The 17533-nt window shown below is 43.3% G+C and overlaps 1 protein-coding gene across 3 annotated transcripts; it reads right to left on the bottom strand.

Annotated features, from left to right (window-relative positions):
* Positions 1 to 66: 66 nt before the first annotated feature.
* Positions 67 to 15459, bottom strand: aspg (asparaginase homolog (S. cerevisiae)). 3 transcript variants are annotated; one of them, XM_070980086.1, is made up of 18 exons: positions 14921 to 15459; positions 13305 to 13431; positions 10693 to 10804; positions 10399 to 10524; positions 10215 to 10298; positions 9999 to 10125; positions 9797 to 9909; positions 8307 to 8492; positions 8102 to 8215; positions 7742 to 7861; positions 7428 to 7523; positions 5468 to 5631; positions 4109 to 4195; positions 3504 to 3603; positions 3341 to 3406; positions 3141 to 3197; positions 1184 to 2058; positions 67 to 807 (listed from the first exon to the last, which is right to left on the bottom strand). In XM_070980086.1, exons 1-17 carry the CDS (start codon positions 15162 to 15164, stop codon positions 2014 to 2016), a joined length of 1968 nt encoding a protein of 655 aa, XP_070836187.1. In that variant the 5' UTR covers positions 15165 to 15459; the 3' UTR covers positions 67 to 807; positions 1184 to 2013. The 3 variants fall into 3 exon arrangements, with proteins under 3 accessions (XP_070836187.1, XP_070836188.1, XP_070836189.1); XM_070980087.1 differs by having other exon boundaries at positions 75 to 807; positions 3127 to 3197; positions 14921 to 15453; XM_070980088.1 differs by lacking the exon at positions 3141 to 3197 and having other exon boundaries at positions 185 to 807; positions 14921 to 15453.
* Positions 15460 to 17533: the final 2074 nt, after the last annotated feature.

Below are 17533 nucleotides of genomic sequence, written 5' to 3'. Positions count from 1 at the left end.
TGCACACACACACAGTTTCATATGAGTTTCATGGGTTTGGTGCAACACAGGAGCAATCAGAGGAGACACTGTTTGAAACAAGATTTATTTCTGTTGCTTTTTCCATAGAAGGAACAGACCAGCAAAGAATCCCATTCACACACAAACACACACACACACACACACACACACACACACACACACACACACACACACACACACACACACACACACACACACACACACACACACCCTTCACATTCCTTGAATACAAGAGTGAGAAGATAAACCTGATCCCAAAAAAAGTTGGAAAAAAACGTGATAGAATGTAACTGCTGATCCTTTTTTTTTTGACATACTCAACTGAAAACAGTACAAAGACAATACATTTAGAGCTTTACCGCATCAAAGTCATTGATCTTTGTAAATATCTGCTTATTCTGAATTTGATGGCAGCAACATGCTTAAATAATTTGGGTCAGGAGCAACCAGAGACTGGGAAGGTTGAGGACTGATCCAAAAACACCTGTTTGGAACATTCCACATTCATAACAGTGACAGTATCATGACTGGGTATGAAAGGGGGCATCCTCCAAAGGATCAGTCATTCACAAGCGAGGATGGAGCGAGGTTCACCACTTTGTGATCATTTGTGAAAACCAGTAAATACAGCTTATTTGCAGATGATTACATTCTGTTTTTATTTGTTTTACACAGCGTCCCAACATTTTTGGGATCAGGGTTGTGACAAGGGAAACAGCAGGACAAATTTCAAGTCATTTTAAAGTCATTTGCATTTTAAAGTTGCATGTAATCACCGAAGATTCCCTAACAGGGTGATATCATCCATCCATCCATTATCTATACCGCCTATCCCTTTCGGGGTTGCGGGGGGCTGGAGCCTATCCCAGCTACAATGGGCGAGAGGCGGGGTACACCCTGAACCGGTCGCCAGCCGATTGCAGGGCCACATTCAAGGACAAACAACCATTCACACTCACACTCACACCTACGGACAATTTAGAGTCATCAATTAACCTAATGAGCATGTTTTTGGTCTGTGGGAGGAAGCCGGAGTACCCGGAGAGAACCCACGCATGCACGGGAAGAACATGCAAACTTCACACAGAAAGGCCCCGCCTGACCCGGGGATCGAACCGGCAACCTTCGTGCTGTGAGGCACGCGCACTACCTGCTGCGCCACCGTGCAGCCGGGTGATATCATTTCAGTGTAAAAATGTTCCACAATGGATTAAAAAGTAAATGACATCAAATAAGAGTAGTGATGTTTAATACCATTCACTTCGCTGCGCAACAAAGATAAGAACAGTAAATATACGTTAATCAAAAAAACATAAAAGAAGACAGAAACTGCAGCTTTACAACATTTCCATTTCAAAAGGGAGACGTGCCACTCTTCTGGCTCGACAATCAGCAAGTGAAACAGGCTGGATGAGTCTGATTAAAGGGAGCTGCAGGTTTCTGCAGCGCTTGTTTGAGCACAGAGGAATGAAAACCTCTGCTTTCCACCGAAGTGGACAAGTGCTACAGTTGAGTCAATGAGTTCATTCAAGCATAAAAATAAAATCTGTGAAATGTACCCTGTGCTTCCAGATATCATGAATGCATTGCTGTAGCAAAGGACAACAGTACTTAAAGTAATGTCACAGTATTCAACATTTCTTTAACTCTTCTGGCAGATTTAGTTAAAACAGTCTGTGGTTCATACTAAGTCATAAAAGCCCTTGTGTTAAACATTCAGTGTGATATTATGTTTCCTCCTTCATGTACTTCTGTGCAACAATCAAACACATAATGTTGCCTTTTTTCAGCAGGGTGGATTCAAAGCAGTGGTTATAGTGTTGTGCTATTAGTGGCTTTGGACGGAAAGACTGTAAGTGTTGATGTTTCTAAAAATAAGCATTCAAAGCGAGGGTGAAAATTCAACGGGATGGTGGACGGCAGGTCGAGGGCGGTTAGGAAGGAAGTGGACGTGACCAGAGGACGGCTCCTGCTGGTGGACGCAGTGTCAGCTCACGGTCCTGGTGAAGTGGCGGTGAATTCGATCACTCCACCGTTCTGCCAGACAAACAGAGACAGGATTACTACGGAGCACTGGGGAGGTGAAAGGTGTTTCAGCACTCTTGACTACTAGTGTGCACACACAAGCGCACACGCACACGCACACACGCACGCACGCACGCACGCACGCACGCACGCACGCACGCACGCACGCACGCACGCACGCACGCACGCACACACACACACACACACACACACACACACACACACACACACACACACACACACTGGTCAGCCTGGTGTCAAGCAGGCTGCACAGGTTTGGCACTCACAGGCATTTGTGGGCAGGGACTGAAGCTGATCTGATTGTATCTGACAGGTCTGAGGTTTAGGTTTAGCTTAAATTCAAAAGGTAATGGTTGCTGCTCAAACCTAAGGCTGCTACTGACAACTAAGGTCTTTATCAAGTTATCTGTTGACTGTTAAATAATTTATAGAATAAAAGATTAATCGATTAAACATCATAAATTAGTGAATTTACAGTGTTAGGGGAACAGACAAATCAGGAAATTACATTCGAGATGCTGGAAGCAGTAAATGTTTTTACAAAAACACTTTTGCTTTGACTTCAGAGAGCACAGAGTCAACTAATCAATCACTAACTCTACTCAAAGCACCCCTTTAAAAACCTCTTTTATGCATTTTTTCTTTTCAGAAATGTACTTTTTCCAAAAACAATTACCAGTTTCTCTCTTACTCTCCTGCTCCATCTTCTGAAATGTCTTTTGAAGCGTTTTGCTGTGCTTCATGTATGTCATTTAAAATATAATATGCACCCACGGGCACTTGGTTGATTAGCATCCAGTGGGGCCAACTGAATCCTTTCTGTTCTCACACTGTCTGCACAGGTTTTCCTCCAGTGCTGGCACCTCTGAAATGCCTGTAAGTGTGAGTGTGCTTGTGTATATGTGTGTATTAGTCTTCTGACTGTATGGCAGATAGATGGATGAATGGATGGATGGATACTCGGCACAAGGGGATGTACAGCGTGATTAAGGGGAGCTGACGCAGTTAATGGGGATCTCGTGCTCACTATGGGGAGTGTGCAGAAACAGGGAAACACACATCTTCTCATTTACCTCATCATCATCATCATCATCATATTCATCATACCCATTAAATTCATCAAAAGCTGTCTGAAATTGAACGAGACAAACATGAAAGTGAAAGGCAAATACAGACTCAGAAATGTACCAGTGCATATTAAGTGAAAGCAGTGGGTGTTTGGCATGAAAGAAACAGACATACAAAGCAGTTTGAATGGAGAATAAGAGGTTACCTTGGGTTTTTTACGCATGAGCCGCTCTAAAAACACCACGACTTCATTTTTGCCAACAGCCTGCGCCTGTGACAGGTGAAGAGAATGAGAATGAAGGAGAATTGGTTTCATTTGATGAATCGTTAAGTGTTATTTAAGTGTTATTCATGTCCTTTGAACCCACCACTTGAAGTGCTGTCTGTCCGTCATAGCCCGGTTTACTCAGGTCTGCTCCAGCAAGGCTCCAGATCTCCAGGCCATCCATATCGCCGCTGGCTGCCAGGCTGACACACAGGATTTGACAGTTAATACAGTAAAAGGTGCTGTTTCCCAAAATCAGTATTATTGGCACAACCACATACGGGCTGAAGGACAAGTTGTGTAAAGAGACTTGTCTGAAACTTGGCCAGCTTACCAAGCAAACAAATCGATAATGTTGGGATTCATGACTCACAGGCGTTTTCATGTTACTATACTGCCGACACAAGCCATTCTTAACGTACCGTACAAAAGGCGTGTTTCTGAAACTTTAAATTGGAAGTCTTGACAAAACCTGTCGAGTGTCTAGATAAATAACAGGGGCCATGCATCGAGTTGTACACTCGCCGACACCGGAGATGCAGAACAGATCCAAAGCTATGCTGTCTGGGGGCATTCCTACAGTTTGTGTAACAGTGGGACAACTGGTTGCGCCTGTGTCAGCTATGTAGGATGGGTCATGGGCGACCAAGAAATTTGCAACTGTATGTGTGCGTGATTGTGTGAAGACGTGCTTTATGCGTGTCTCACCTGCACAGCTCTGTTCCTGCTTCCTCCAGCTTGTCTCTGGAGAAGTGGGCTCCAGTCTTTCTCAGCAGCTGCACGACATCCTTGTTCCTAAGTTAGTTAGAGGACATGCAATAGAGCTGTATCACTGATTTATTTATTAGACATTTCAGTTTAATGCTGCTGATTCTAAACTGTAAAATCTGGACTCTCAGTGACAGAGTCAGTGTGGCAGAGATTGAAGTTCGGCATGTCAGAGCACGTTTCTTGTCCCTGCAATGAACCGCCCACGCAGGAGTCACCTGCAGTGACACTGGGGGTGACAGGAAATGAACAATGACACAAAACATCTAAAACTGTTCATGCCGGAGGAGCTAAGTTTATAAATAAGAGCTGAACTCGCTGTGTAATAAAGGTAAGTTATCCAAGAGTTCAATTTGCTGCTTCATTGTTTACAGGAATGTCAAGCTACAGCCAAAGGAGCTATTAGAAAGGACTCTGAAGACTTCCTGTAAAGCGTGAAGAAGCCAGTCTCTCATCTGTGAAACTGGGAGCAGGTTGGTAGGACTGGTTCGGAGGACACTCCCCATATTTGTCATTTAACCCATGTCTCTCTGTGCTCTCTACCACTCCTTATATGGGCATCAGGCTGCGGTGCACTGTGAAATGTTTGCAGCGCTCAAAGTGTCTGAGACATGCTGACATCCTCACAGCAACTCAAAACTGCATTTCTATCACTTAAAGTCATTTCAACACATTTAGTGAGGCCAAAGCAAGCCGTGGTGTGTGGCACAGGAAGTGTGGCAGCAGGTGTTGCACTCCACTGCATCCCTCTACCACCACAAAAGGAAACAAGTCCATACTCGCACTGGTAACCGTTAAAATAGGACAACAGCCATTTGGCAAAGCTTCCACACATACAACGTTTTCACCCTGAGGCTCAACAAAGCACTAAAACTGAAACATGAAACGTGGTTTTTTCCCTGACAGACATTTGGAGCAATGTCAATGAATGACGAAAATGAAAAAAAAAAAACAGCTTTGGTAAAAATAAACGACATCTAAACTGTCAGATGACAATTAGCCTAATTAGTTTATAATTATTGCCTGGCCTCTAGACTCCATTCCAATGTGCTCCCCTGGTTTCAGCCCCCCTCTGACAGTCAGCCGCTGTCTGCTCCCACATTCCCTACCTTGCAACAGCTCATTTAATGAAGTCTCCTCTATTAAGAACTGATTTTTTCAGGAAACATTCAATGCTTGCTAATGGTCAAAGGGGGGATTTTAAATGTGCTTGCAACTTCATAAACGGCATTATTACTTTAACAGACAGAGGGAAGCAAACACATCAGCCCTCATTGTTTCAAATGAGGCGAGTCTTACCTGAAGCGCACAGCGTTGCACAGGGGTGTGTCGCCATAGCGATCTTTAGCATAGACTGTAGCTCCGTGACTCAGAAGGTACTGCACCAGATGCAGGTGGCCCTCACAGGCGGCGATATGCAAGGGTGTACGTCCATCATAGTCACCCAGACTCAGGTTACTGCCCTGTGACAAAGGAAAACATCGGTGAACTTCACCTGGAGGTTAAAGGACAGGTCTGGTCATATTCTCCATCTTTGTTACTGGCAACAAATTTGAAATAAAGTGGAAAGACCAAAGCCAACAATACTTATAAGCATCCTCTGAGAGGCCAAAGCCTGATATAGCTTTTTCCTCTGTGCCACAGACCTCCATTATTGTCCAAAAAAACACATCAATAAGCCACAGAGCTGCACTAAACATGCTTCTTGATTACAGTGAACCTCCCACACACACCATCCTGTTGCTGTAAATACTTCAGTGCAGCAAATCTCCAAGAAAAAACATGTTTTTCTCCTGGTCTGGTAAGGTACAGCAGCCAGCTGTTAAAGGAACTTTTGAAAAATAAGCCCATATGTTTGTCACAAACATATATGTCTTTTAAGATTCATGGCTTCAGTGGGAACAAATGGGAACGTAGTGCCACAATGAGAAAGTATTGAGAGACACACTAACACACTGCTGGGTTTTTGTTTTTTTATGGGGTGTGTTGATAGTCATAACAAATACAGAATATAACCAGACTTATGCTGAAATTAACAAAGCAAGTTTTGTAACCTTCTTTATAGGATCGGGAGTTTGAACAAAGATATCGGCTTTCGGCGGCTGACTGAGTCCATCACATCATCATTTTATTTTGACAACAGAGTCTTGTTAAGGGCGCGAACCCAGTAGCATAAAGGTGGAGACAGACCAGTGGAAAGACTAACCAAGATGGTTTTATTGAGTTATTGAGGTGAGTTTTATTTGTTTCTGTTTGAATGACGTGTGTTTACGAGTTAACAAGATCGTTTAGCTCGTCGTTGTTGGAGAAAAGAGAGAAACTGGAATTCAGAAGGTTGACGGTTGTATTTTTAATGAGGACAATAGGTGTAAGAATATTTCCTGTCTTGTTTAGGAGCCTTGTTTGTTCGTCTCTCTTTATTTATTAGACTAATAAATCATGGAACATGGCGAGTGGGGTTAATTAAAAGAATAGAGAACCAAAAGAGTCGATGAGCAGTTAGTCGTGGCAGGAAACTAAACTAAACGAAACTAACCGGGTTACTTTTAAGAACCGGTTTTCTCATCACTAGTGTTGGGAGTGGGGACTCCTCTGCATGCACCACACACATACCTGTGCGACTGTATCGGTGAACACAGGTTGCTGGGCTGACAGTGGCCGACTTGAAAATTTTAGCATATCACCTAACCCTACTTCTTTATTACTGCTCAGAAACACTTGCGGAAAAGAGGCAACAACCACATAACAAAGGAGTACGGGAATAAATGAAGATTTCATCCCAAAAAAAAAAAATCCACCACAAGCAGGGAAAATGGATCATTGACAAGCTTGTATCTAAGTGTGAGAATTTAAAAATAACATCTTAAACCTGTTCTTAGAAACTCTGGAGTAATCCAAGCAGCGACCACACTCCAGCTTAGCCACATACAGACATGCACACGTGACCACGTGGCCAGCTCCAGGCCTGCCTTACCAGTCTGGCCTCATGTTTTGTCTGGCTGAGCGTCTCCTATAACCTTCTAATGCAGGACGAGTGACTCTGAATACTTTTTTCGGTGAACTTAAAGGTTCACCTGGGGTGCATTGACCCCAAAAAACAAACACGATCAGGATAAGCTGGGTCAAATGCTGCCCTGCTGGTAGACAAGTTTGGTGCTAAACAGCATTTAGAGCGTCTCAGAGGGTGCGATGATGGATGGGTTACTGCATTCTTAACAAACAACTGTACACGTGTGGTAGAGGCTGTGGGGTTGCTTACCATTTCCCTTAAGGCTTCCAAGGCCTCCATGTCTCCGATCTTAGCAGCAGCACATGCCAGTGAAGGAGTCAGGGCGTCACGGATGGCTTCCAGCTCCTGCAGACACCACAGACTTTAATCAAAAAAACTGCTGCTGCTTGTCTGAATGCATAATGACTGAACCTCAGCAGAACTGCAGAATGTTGCTGCAGTTCAGCAAAAGCTCTCACTTAAATGAGCATTTTCCTGTTCAATCCAAGCAACCCGATGCATCTCAAAAACAGAAATCGACTATCACATGTTGTTCGTGCTCGTGCACAGGTGGTGCCACTCACCTCCTTGCAGCTGATGCTCAGAGACTTGGCGATGACCTGGATGAAACGGCTGTCGCTCAGACACAGCTTGGCTTCGGCTAAGTCAGCATTCATCTCGCCTCGCAGGTTCTGGCCCATCATCTGGACAGTGTCACACACACACACACACACACACACACACACACACACACACACACACACACACACACACACACACACACACACACACACACACACACACACACACACACACACACACACACACACACACACACACACACACACACACACACACACGCTTCACTTAATTGCTTATGATTATGATCTACATGCAGGTCGTGTTCATCTCCACAGAGAATAAAGAGTTAAAAGCATTATCACCTTTTTCTTGGCTGCCAGATCAATATCTTTCTTAGCCAGTACGTAGGACAGCTTTGACAAGGCAGCCTCTGGAGTCATGTCTCCACCAGCTATCAGCCCAGCATCCATCAACACCTGAGAAAATTAGGGATTTTATTGGTTTGTCAAAAATGTCACAGAAGTAGTACAACTGTGTCAGGATTGATTCGTCAGTGATATGATGAACCTGGCCGGTGGCGTAAGATGGAGACACAGTCCCCCTCAGACACTGGGTGCAGTTGATGATGATGACACCAGCGTCAGTGGCCTTCTTTAGCTCATCCAACAGGTCAGGACGGTTATCAGGGGCATTTCCACTGCCGTAGGTCTCCATGACCACACCTTCCATCGGTGGCTGCAGGAAAGCCCTCACCTGGACACAGACACACCAAACGTTCACCAAGCAAACTCGCTGAATTCATGGCTACTCAGCTGTGCAGAATCAAATTGAGAAATTAGTATTCCATGTTATTTTTCCTGCAGCATCTTTCACTCCAATGCATGAGACCATCCACTCTCCTAAAAGCCCATCTGGTGCCATCTATGCAACCAGTATCTCAGTCACTGGTTGGCTGGCACCAGGAGGCCCTATACCACATCATTAGCCATGGCATATGACTAGAATGGCAGATGACTGAAATGGCAGGAAGGAGAGCAATTAATCTCAAGGTGTTAGCAAGCATAAAGTCACTCGGCAAGACCGAGGCAGTTACCATAAAATGTGAGAAGAAGGTGACATTAAAAGTGTCAGGTTCAGTCAGTATTTTTTGATGTGATAAGCAGTTTTGACCAGAAATGCTCGGCGCAGATTACCAATGAATCTCTGGTACGGCAGAGACGGCGGGCACACGAGGGCCTGGTGCCTGATCAAAACGGTGGCTCGTAAAGGCCGTTAAAAGCTGTAAGGAAGTCTTGATAGCCAAGCTGGGCAGCGGGAGCAGATTGAGACAGTAAAGTCAGTCTCCCAGCAGCCTCTGCAGGGGGAGGTGCAGCTAAATGTTACAGTATCTACGCCAATCCTCCCTCTTTACAGGGTGATTGGTCATGGCCCATAACTCCTTCTCATCTTTCTCTGGGCTGAGCTTTGATGGCAGTTTACATGACCGGGAAGGTAACGGAGGACGGGTAATAGCACAATTAAATTAAAGTTAACTGTATTTTATTGTAGTTAGACAGATCTACAGTTTTGAGCCGTCAAGAACATATCTTTAATAACGCTTTAATACACGGAGAAGGAAAACATTCTTGGATTAAAGATTTGCAGCCTGCTGGTTGAATTTTTAGTCCTTCTTTCATCACTGTTTAAAACAACTGTGTATGCCCAAATGTGTTGCTGACATCACCTTCAGAATAAGCAGATATTTACATAAGTCAATGAAGCGGAAGAGGTGAAACATTAAAGGATAAGCATATTATCATTTTCGGTTTTATTTCAGGTTTTACACTACATCCCAGCTTTTTGGGGAATCAGGGTTGCAGTTACCCATAAATCATGGAATGACATTGAATAACACTGTGAACCCAAAGTGAACTTCAGGATTATGCAAGAAATTCTTTGTTGAGTGCACCACTAACAGCCTGGACGCATCAGTAATCAACCAAAGACCAGGGACGAGTGACCTGTGGACATCGGGTGACTGTGACAGAGACACAATAAACGTCTTCTGAGTGACTCACAGTAGCAGCAGTGATTCCTGGGAAAAGCCTGAGCAGGCCCACATTCCTGTTCAGCTTGGTGCTGACTTGAAACTTTGCTGTGGTGTTTGGCCTCCACACTGTATCCCAGTTGACTGAAAGGAAAAGATGGAGAAAACGGATAAAGAAAGACTCTCCAGACATGTTAGGAAGCGTGACAGAGCCTTTGACCCCACTGGCTTACTTTTAATATCCACTTCAGCAGTGGCCAGAGGAGGCAAGTTGGGAGAGGAGAAGGCATTGAAACTCCCAGCATCCACCTTGGTCACACGATTGCCTCTGTAGAGTTTGTTGTAGAAATACAGGCACACCTGAAAAGAGACATTTATATTTAATGATTTCTCTAATAGTCTAAAATCATGAAGGTGAGCAGCATGTGTGTCCATCTCCAGTTCCTGACCTCAGGAATGACAAACTGGCCAGCAATCAGCAGCGCCCCCAGCAGGTTGTCTCTGCCATCATTCCTCATCTCGTAGATGGGCACCTGAGGACAGAGCATTTCTTAGAAGGCAGTAAATACTTAAAGCCCTGCAGATATGTTGTGTCTCTTTGTTGGTTAGACCCCCGAGGACAGCAGCTCTTACCTGTGAGCCGGTGAGAACAATTGGTTTGCCCAGATGTTCACACATGAAGGACAGGGCAGAGGCAGTGTAGGCCATCGTGTCTGTCCCATGAAGGACCACAAAGCCATCATAGTTTTCGTAGTTTTTCTGGAGTCGGACAAAAAAAAAAAAGACCAGATATATGTGGATTTTAATGCCATATTATATGTTGTATTTTAGGAGCAATATGAATATTATGGGATTAAGTGGCACCTTGCTTTTAAAAGACTATAAATGGAGCCAGTCCAAAAACTAACAACTGGATCCAGCAAGTACCTCAATGTCGTTTCCAATTCTACCCCAGTCATCTGTAGTCATGTTGGAGGAGTCCAGCAAAGGGCTGTACTCCAAGATAGTGTAGATGATCCTCTTATTTTGCTTGCTCAGCCTGAAAGAGAGAAAGGTGAACCTGTGAGTTTCTATCATTAAAAACACAAATGTAATTATCAGACAGACAGAAACCAAACAGGACAAACAGCCCAAAACGAATCAGTGGTTTCACTCTTTGTTAGTGCAGACTTTCAATCCAAAACACACGGGGACCAGAAATTATTATTATCTTCACTATAACTGATTGCTTTCATGGATGTCATTTAAAGTTGGCTCAAGCTCTGGTTAAATCTGAGAAGTCTGTTTAAAGAAGGGTAAGGGAATGCTAAAAACCAAGCTGACTTTATGAAGCGAGACAAAGTCTATTTAGCCGGTCCTTCTGTCTCAGCAGCGGGGTGCCAGAACCTGTTTCAGACTCACAGAGAAAGTGTTTTGGAAGAGTAAAAGGGAGGGGCATGGCGGTTATACTGCCAGCGAGAGCAGCACTTTAAAATGTGCCTTTTCTCCTTTCCACCGTCAAGTTCTAATGTTCTGTGGAGTTTTACCGCTGTGGACGGTAAATACAGGCAAAGCTGCGTGACACAAGGTGGCTGATTTGTCATAACTTAAGGGTTATTTAAGGAGTCGTTTCAAGTTGGAGCAAAAGCCTGAGCTTCCTTTTCATTCCAAAGAAAAGGGAGGGAGCCTCGCATGTAAACATATTTATGTAGCCTCAATGTGGAGTTTGACTCAGCCGTCCTACGGCCCCACCTGCGATACTCTGTATAAGGCAGCGTGACTGGCCAAACAGCCATGGAAAGATTTTCTTTTTAATCCCCTTTTTAAAGAAACAGGGTGGGACACCCCCCACATTACCATAGGGCAGCCTTATAACATGGAGATAGGAGCTGAATGGAACAGCAGGGGGACAAGCAAGCAAGCCCCAGTCCACCCAACCAGGGGTACACACACTCATCTAATTAGCCTTAAGTCCACACAAGACCCTCGAACATATGTTGTTGATATTCTTAAAGCCAAAGTGCCACAAGAAAACAGTATTCAAATCACCAATTATTCATCTATCTGGCAGTGTGGCCTAAGGTGCAGCAAAGCTACACATTAGCATACCAGCGCTAAGATGCCTCTGAAGAATAATGAAGGTCTGTGGGTAAGTGTGGGTAAGTAAATGTGTGTGTGGGTGTATGGTGGGGGAATCAAGAAGGGAGGAAGAAGGCTGGAGGTGGGGGGGCACATGGCCTTGTGGCGCTGCCTCTCCACATCACATGAATAAAGCTTTTCAATAAATCAATAAACTAATTCCCTCCTTCAACATAGACGGGGCATACTATCAACAGTATGCCCATTACACTTGCATATGAGCCTACTTCACATGATATTAACACTACACCAACTCAAGGGTGAGTAAATACTAAAAAGTAAATCATGCTGAACACCAACAAACAAATCAGTCAATTCAATAAAAACATGCTCACATATTCATGTTAAACATATATGCTAACGGAAAAAAGATTTAATGTTAGTGCAAACAGACTAATATCGAGCCATCATTCATGACATTTACCCAGCAGCTAATTAACAAACAGGGAGCTCTTGTGCGGAAATGTTCAAGGTGAGTAAATGGTGTGAGGCTGAGGACAATAAAACTGAGCAGCCCTGGACTCAAGTCAAGTCAAACAGATCACAAACTGCTCACACACAATCAACCTCAACTATCTCGAAGAGAAGTCTCCCGCACTTTAATGCAAGGATGCCTTATCTTTAACATAAATCCTACTCCACCCTGCCGCTCAGCCGGCGTTAACTGGCAGCCAGCATTAAGCAGGGTATGGAAATTAGTGAGTAAGGGTACGTTTCTGGTACAGGCACCCCCACTGTCACTGGCAATTAAGACCCTACAGAGACTGTTGATCAGCTGCGAGGCCTGTCACAAGCTCCGGTCTCACTGCGTCACAGCACATGCACCAAACAATATGGATCAAACATGCAGCAGAGTAGGTTAGCCTGTCTTTTCCCAGCAGGCCAACAGCCGCTATTCACTAACTAAACCTCCATCTCAGCTGGGCCACTGCTCCTCTGCTGCACATTAAAGCAGCTAGCCGGCCGGTGACAGAGGTGACACTGGCAAGTGACGGACACAAGAACACTTCAGGCAATACACAGCTGCTCCTGTGTCCTTCCTGGCATTTTCTTGTACTGCCAATGGCCACGTCGGCATGCACTTCCTGTCAGGCAAGCACACCCTAACATTTGGTCTAAAGGACAGCAGAGACGTGAAACCACTCTCAAGCTCAGTGCTACAGCACCCGTGAAATAGATGGTCAGAATGGGGCGTTGGTTTCCTGTTAGAGCAACAAAAGGAATTTAGAGTCATTAAAACCATTACAAGGAGGAGAGCGAGTTGAGTCCACCTCATTTCTGCTTTTTTCTGATATGAAATGTATCTTGCACTGTATGAAAAAAACAGTCATATAAGGAAAACGAAGAACACACGTCATGACGATGTTTCAGTTTAACATAAGTGATAAAAGAAAGAAAGAAAGACTTCTGGGTGCACGTACGGCAGGACCAGGGTGTTGTCATATCCATAGTACTGATACAGGCAGGTCTGCTCAGCGTACGCCTCGTCGTGGATGATGGGCAACTTGCGCAGGCTCTTCACAAGCGCATTAGGTGTTGGGGCAAGCACTGTGGGTTAGACAGAAAAAACAGTTATTCTATTATTTCATGGCTTTCCTTCTGTGGAATTTCTGTTCCCCACTAACAATTAAGGAGAATACTACAGAGGATCGTCTCAACGCCAGACATTAGTCTCATACTGAACCCTAGTGGTAAATGTATGAAATAGCATCATTGCAGGGGCTTAAAAACATATGATACTTAAATGCAATGAGTTAAGAGGTTATTGAACTCGGCACATTTCTGAAATCTTTGATCAAAAGTGAAGAACTGTGGCACAGCGGTGTTGACACAGCACTACTGCTGCTGTACAGCTGTGAGGAGCTGTGAGGAGCTGTGAGGAGCTGTGGCTCTGTGCAGCGAACGCCGGCAAAAATTCTTCCCATTAATTAAAATGACAGACTACACGTGGTGCCTGACAACCACATGAGCACGAGCCCTGAAGAAAATACCAACAGACGTTAAGGACAGAAAGACTGGAGAGAAGACAACCCTCGATCACACAAAGTCAGCATGTTCCAAAGGTCCAAAGTGGACTTGTGTTTGTATAAGTATTTGCTATACTACTTAACAAGCAGTTCTCAAGATATTTAACTAAAAACTTGTGTTAAAGATAAACATAAACAGACAGCCTGATGTGTGAGCAGGCTTTTGTTGCAGCCTCCTCATCTGTGGCGCACCCTGCTCAGCCACACTGACTCCGTGACCTCTTAAATTTCCTCATTACACTCATCTTATCTTAAGGCTTTTAGGGCCCCTGGGCTGATATAAACAAACTGATTATTTTATGTGGGCTAATGGACATAGACACATCCACATTTCAGCACACTCTGCCAAGTGTGATTCAACTCCAGGCCAGATTTAGAGACATTTGATCACATAGCATTGTCAAAACAATGCTACTTTACGAGGTGAGTCAATACTGACAAGAAAATAAGTGAAATATTGATGCATGGCCTTGGAGAGGTCTTGTTCTGGCTTATGAATGAAGCTGGTGGGACCTTTGTAATTGTGCCTCACTACATACTCCAGACGTTGCTCAATACCTCATGTCAACATCTGGTTATTCATTGAGAGAGTCTGTGATGTTGCTCCAGCTACATCGCTGGGGCGGTAGTGTCTTTAGCCTGACCTCAATCAGAGATTTACTAACGTTATTTTAGCTGTCTCACTGTCCGGTTGTGTTAATTACTGAAATAATGGTCCATTTTACATTTACATTCAGCAGTGTAGCAGGGGCCATCACTTAGCTTGCTAATGCTTAAAACCCAGCTTGGACAGTGTGTTAAGCCGCCTGTTGCACTATTTTAAGATGCACGTACCTGCTGAGGCGACGCAGGGCTGACAGCTTGCCTCGTGCTCACAGTAACTTGAAAATAACATGCGTCACACCTGCTAACATCAAGCTACCTGCTATGCTAGCAAGCTGTCCCGCTGTGGCTGGTCCACGGTTCAGGACAGACACATAACAGTACCGTGAGTTCCGTTATATATCTACCGTTGTCATGAAGTGTCATGCCGATGGTGCCCCCCGTGTTGATGACCAGGACTCGCGCCTCCGTGACGCAGGGTGAGGTCTGCGGCTCGGTGGACTCAATCGAAGCGCAGCTCGACAACTTTCTCCTGCGGGACGGATGCAGCGGGACACCTCGCGAAGGACTAACATCACACGTCGCTTCTGCCGCATCCACTTGTTGTTTGGACAACGCCAGAGCAAGGGGTGTTATGTTGGGATCCGCCATGATGACTTGATGGTGAGATGAGCCGGTGTCGCCTCTTTAAAAGCCCTGGTAGCAAGTGTTCAGAACAAGGTGGTCTTATAGTGCCGGGAGCACCCTAAAACACGGTCCCGTTTGTCCGGTCTTATATACAGAAAGGCAGCCTCCATCGCAGTCAGCTGATTTAGCAAAACAAGGGAGGAACCATCGTTTTAATTTAGATTTTGCTGTAGTAAACACACACGACCCGCACTCATGTTGGACCCCCCTCTTTAGGTTTGTCCTTGAAATGCTGATGAAACCGCTCCGGTCTGACGTCAGAGGCGTGGGTGTGGCCTAAAGTGCATGAAGCTCCTGTATGCGGTTCAGGTTCGGTTTCAACAATAAAACTGCTAAACACATTTAAGAGTTGTTCTTAAATAATGTATGAATTATATTTGTTACATAATAATAGTGGATATTTGATTGTAACGGCTTCTGGGTAAATAATTAACTAATTTAATCCTCGTTTTAATTTTTTGTAATACATTTTGTTTTTTTGGTCCACAATGTAATTTTCATTATTATTATTATTATTATTGTTGTTGTTGTTGTTGTTGTTGTTGTTGTTGTTGTTGTTGTTGTCAGTATTATTATTAGTATTAGTGGTGGCAGTAATTGTAGTAGTAGTATTCCAGTAGTTATTATCAAGGAATCAAGGCAATCTATTTGCTATTTTACAACACGGGGTTACATAATGAAATGTGATCCCTTCGTGCTAAACACACATAGAACATAAATACTAAAGTAAAATAAAGTATTTCAGTATAGAATATATGATACAAAAACCAAAGAATATAGACAGTTATTTATATACACATACAGAATAATATGCATATATAACCAGAAATAATCATAATAATAATAATAATAGTTCTGTCATTCATGTTTTGAATTTGCATCTGGAGGAAAACAGCAGCAACAGATGTTGATATTTCAGCATTAAACATTTTTGTTGTAATTTACAGTATTGCACTTACTATTGTACGTGTGAAATTGAAGCTCATGCTCCCTCGCCAATAACTGTTAGTAAGTGCTGTTTTACCAGGGTAAGTTGAGATGTTATTAAAATGAGAGGATCAAGTTTGATGATTACACAAAAGGAAACTGGGGGTCACTTGGGGGTCGCTATTATTACACACACCCCAAGTGATGGGAGACACAACACATCAATAACCAAAGGCTTCCTAACTGTTGTAGACATCTTTCAGTGTTACATACTGGCTCATTCATAAGGGTTGCAGTAAGCTGCTTATGTTGTTACCAGTTACATTATTAGTTTTCACTCTATGCTCCTTACTGTGGATGTGTACTGTGTGTATTTGTGTATGTATGAGTATGTTTTAGGGTAGGCTGTGAGAAAGATGTGCAGTCTCATGTATGCATGCACCTATGTAGGTGTGTCATGTTGTCTTGGCATGTATATTATAGTGACTTAGAGTGATCTCATATGTGTGCTTTTGTGTAATTGCTTTCTCAGTGCTGTGTTGTTAATTTTTGATTGTACGTCTGCATCTCTAATAACAATAAAAAAATTGATCACAAAAAAATAATGAAAAGCTTTAATTTCTGTATTGAACATCTACTTACTGAAAGTACAAAAGTTTTCTCAGAAAAACGTGCTTAGCCCTCCTGATCAAATTAAATATTCTCATTATGCAGAATGACCCTTTTTCTTGGTGTTATTTCCTTTATTTTAGCCTATAAGCAAACATTTAGGAAACATTTCAGAGGTCAGTGTTGAGCTAATTTATGAACTTCATAAAACATCAACTTTGGACAAGAAATGTATCATATTTCATGAGATGAAGATGAATTTTATGTAAAACACTAAACTGCATTAATAATGATCAAATAAACGGTTGAAGAGAATAAGATGATATTAACCTTTGCAGTAGAAGTATTCTGCATAAAACTGTGTGTCAGCAGACTCAAGTTCCTGTTTCACAGAACAAACCTTTTCCACTTTTCTGTGGAACGACTCATGTCATGTCGACGAATTATTTCTGTTTTGCTTGGCACAGATGTTTGACAGATGAACAAACTGCAGATGATGCAAAATAGCATTATTCGTTTTTTATTAAATGCTTTACCTCAAACACTGGTAGTGATAAATTCAGAAAGGCAAAACTGCTGCCAGTACAGCTCAGAGTGGAACAGCAGAAGCTGCGTCATATTTACAATACCATCAGTCAGTTTGCTTGTCAGTACTCAGTATAACTTATACACAGTGCTTAAACATAATATCCTTTGGGTTTTTGTTTTGTTCCTCTGTCTGATAATCAATAAAATTAATCAAGCAATCAATGAGTCAATCAATAATATGTATAACATGATATGTGGAAAGTGATTGC

Source organism: Chaetodon trifascialis, chromosome 14 (assembly GCF_039877785.1).
Source record: "Chaetodon trifascialis isolate fChaTrf1 chromosome 14, fChaTrf1.hap1, whole genome shotgun sequence".
NCBI classification, from domain to species: domain Eukaryota; kingdom Metazoa; phylum Chordata; class Actinopteri; order Chaetodontiformes; family Chaetodontidae; genus Chaetodon; species Chaetodon trifascialis.
Note: the sequence above shows the minus strand (reverse complement) of the source record. Positions and strands in the feature narration are given on the sequence as shown.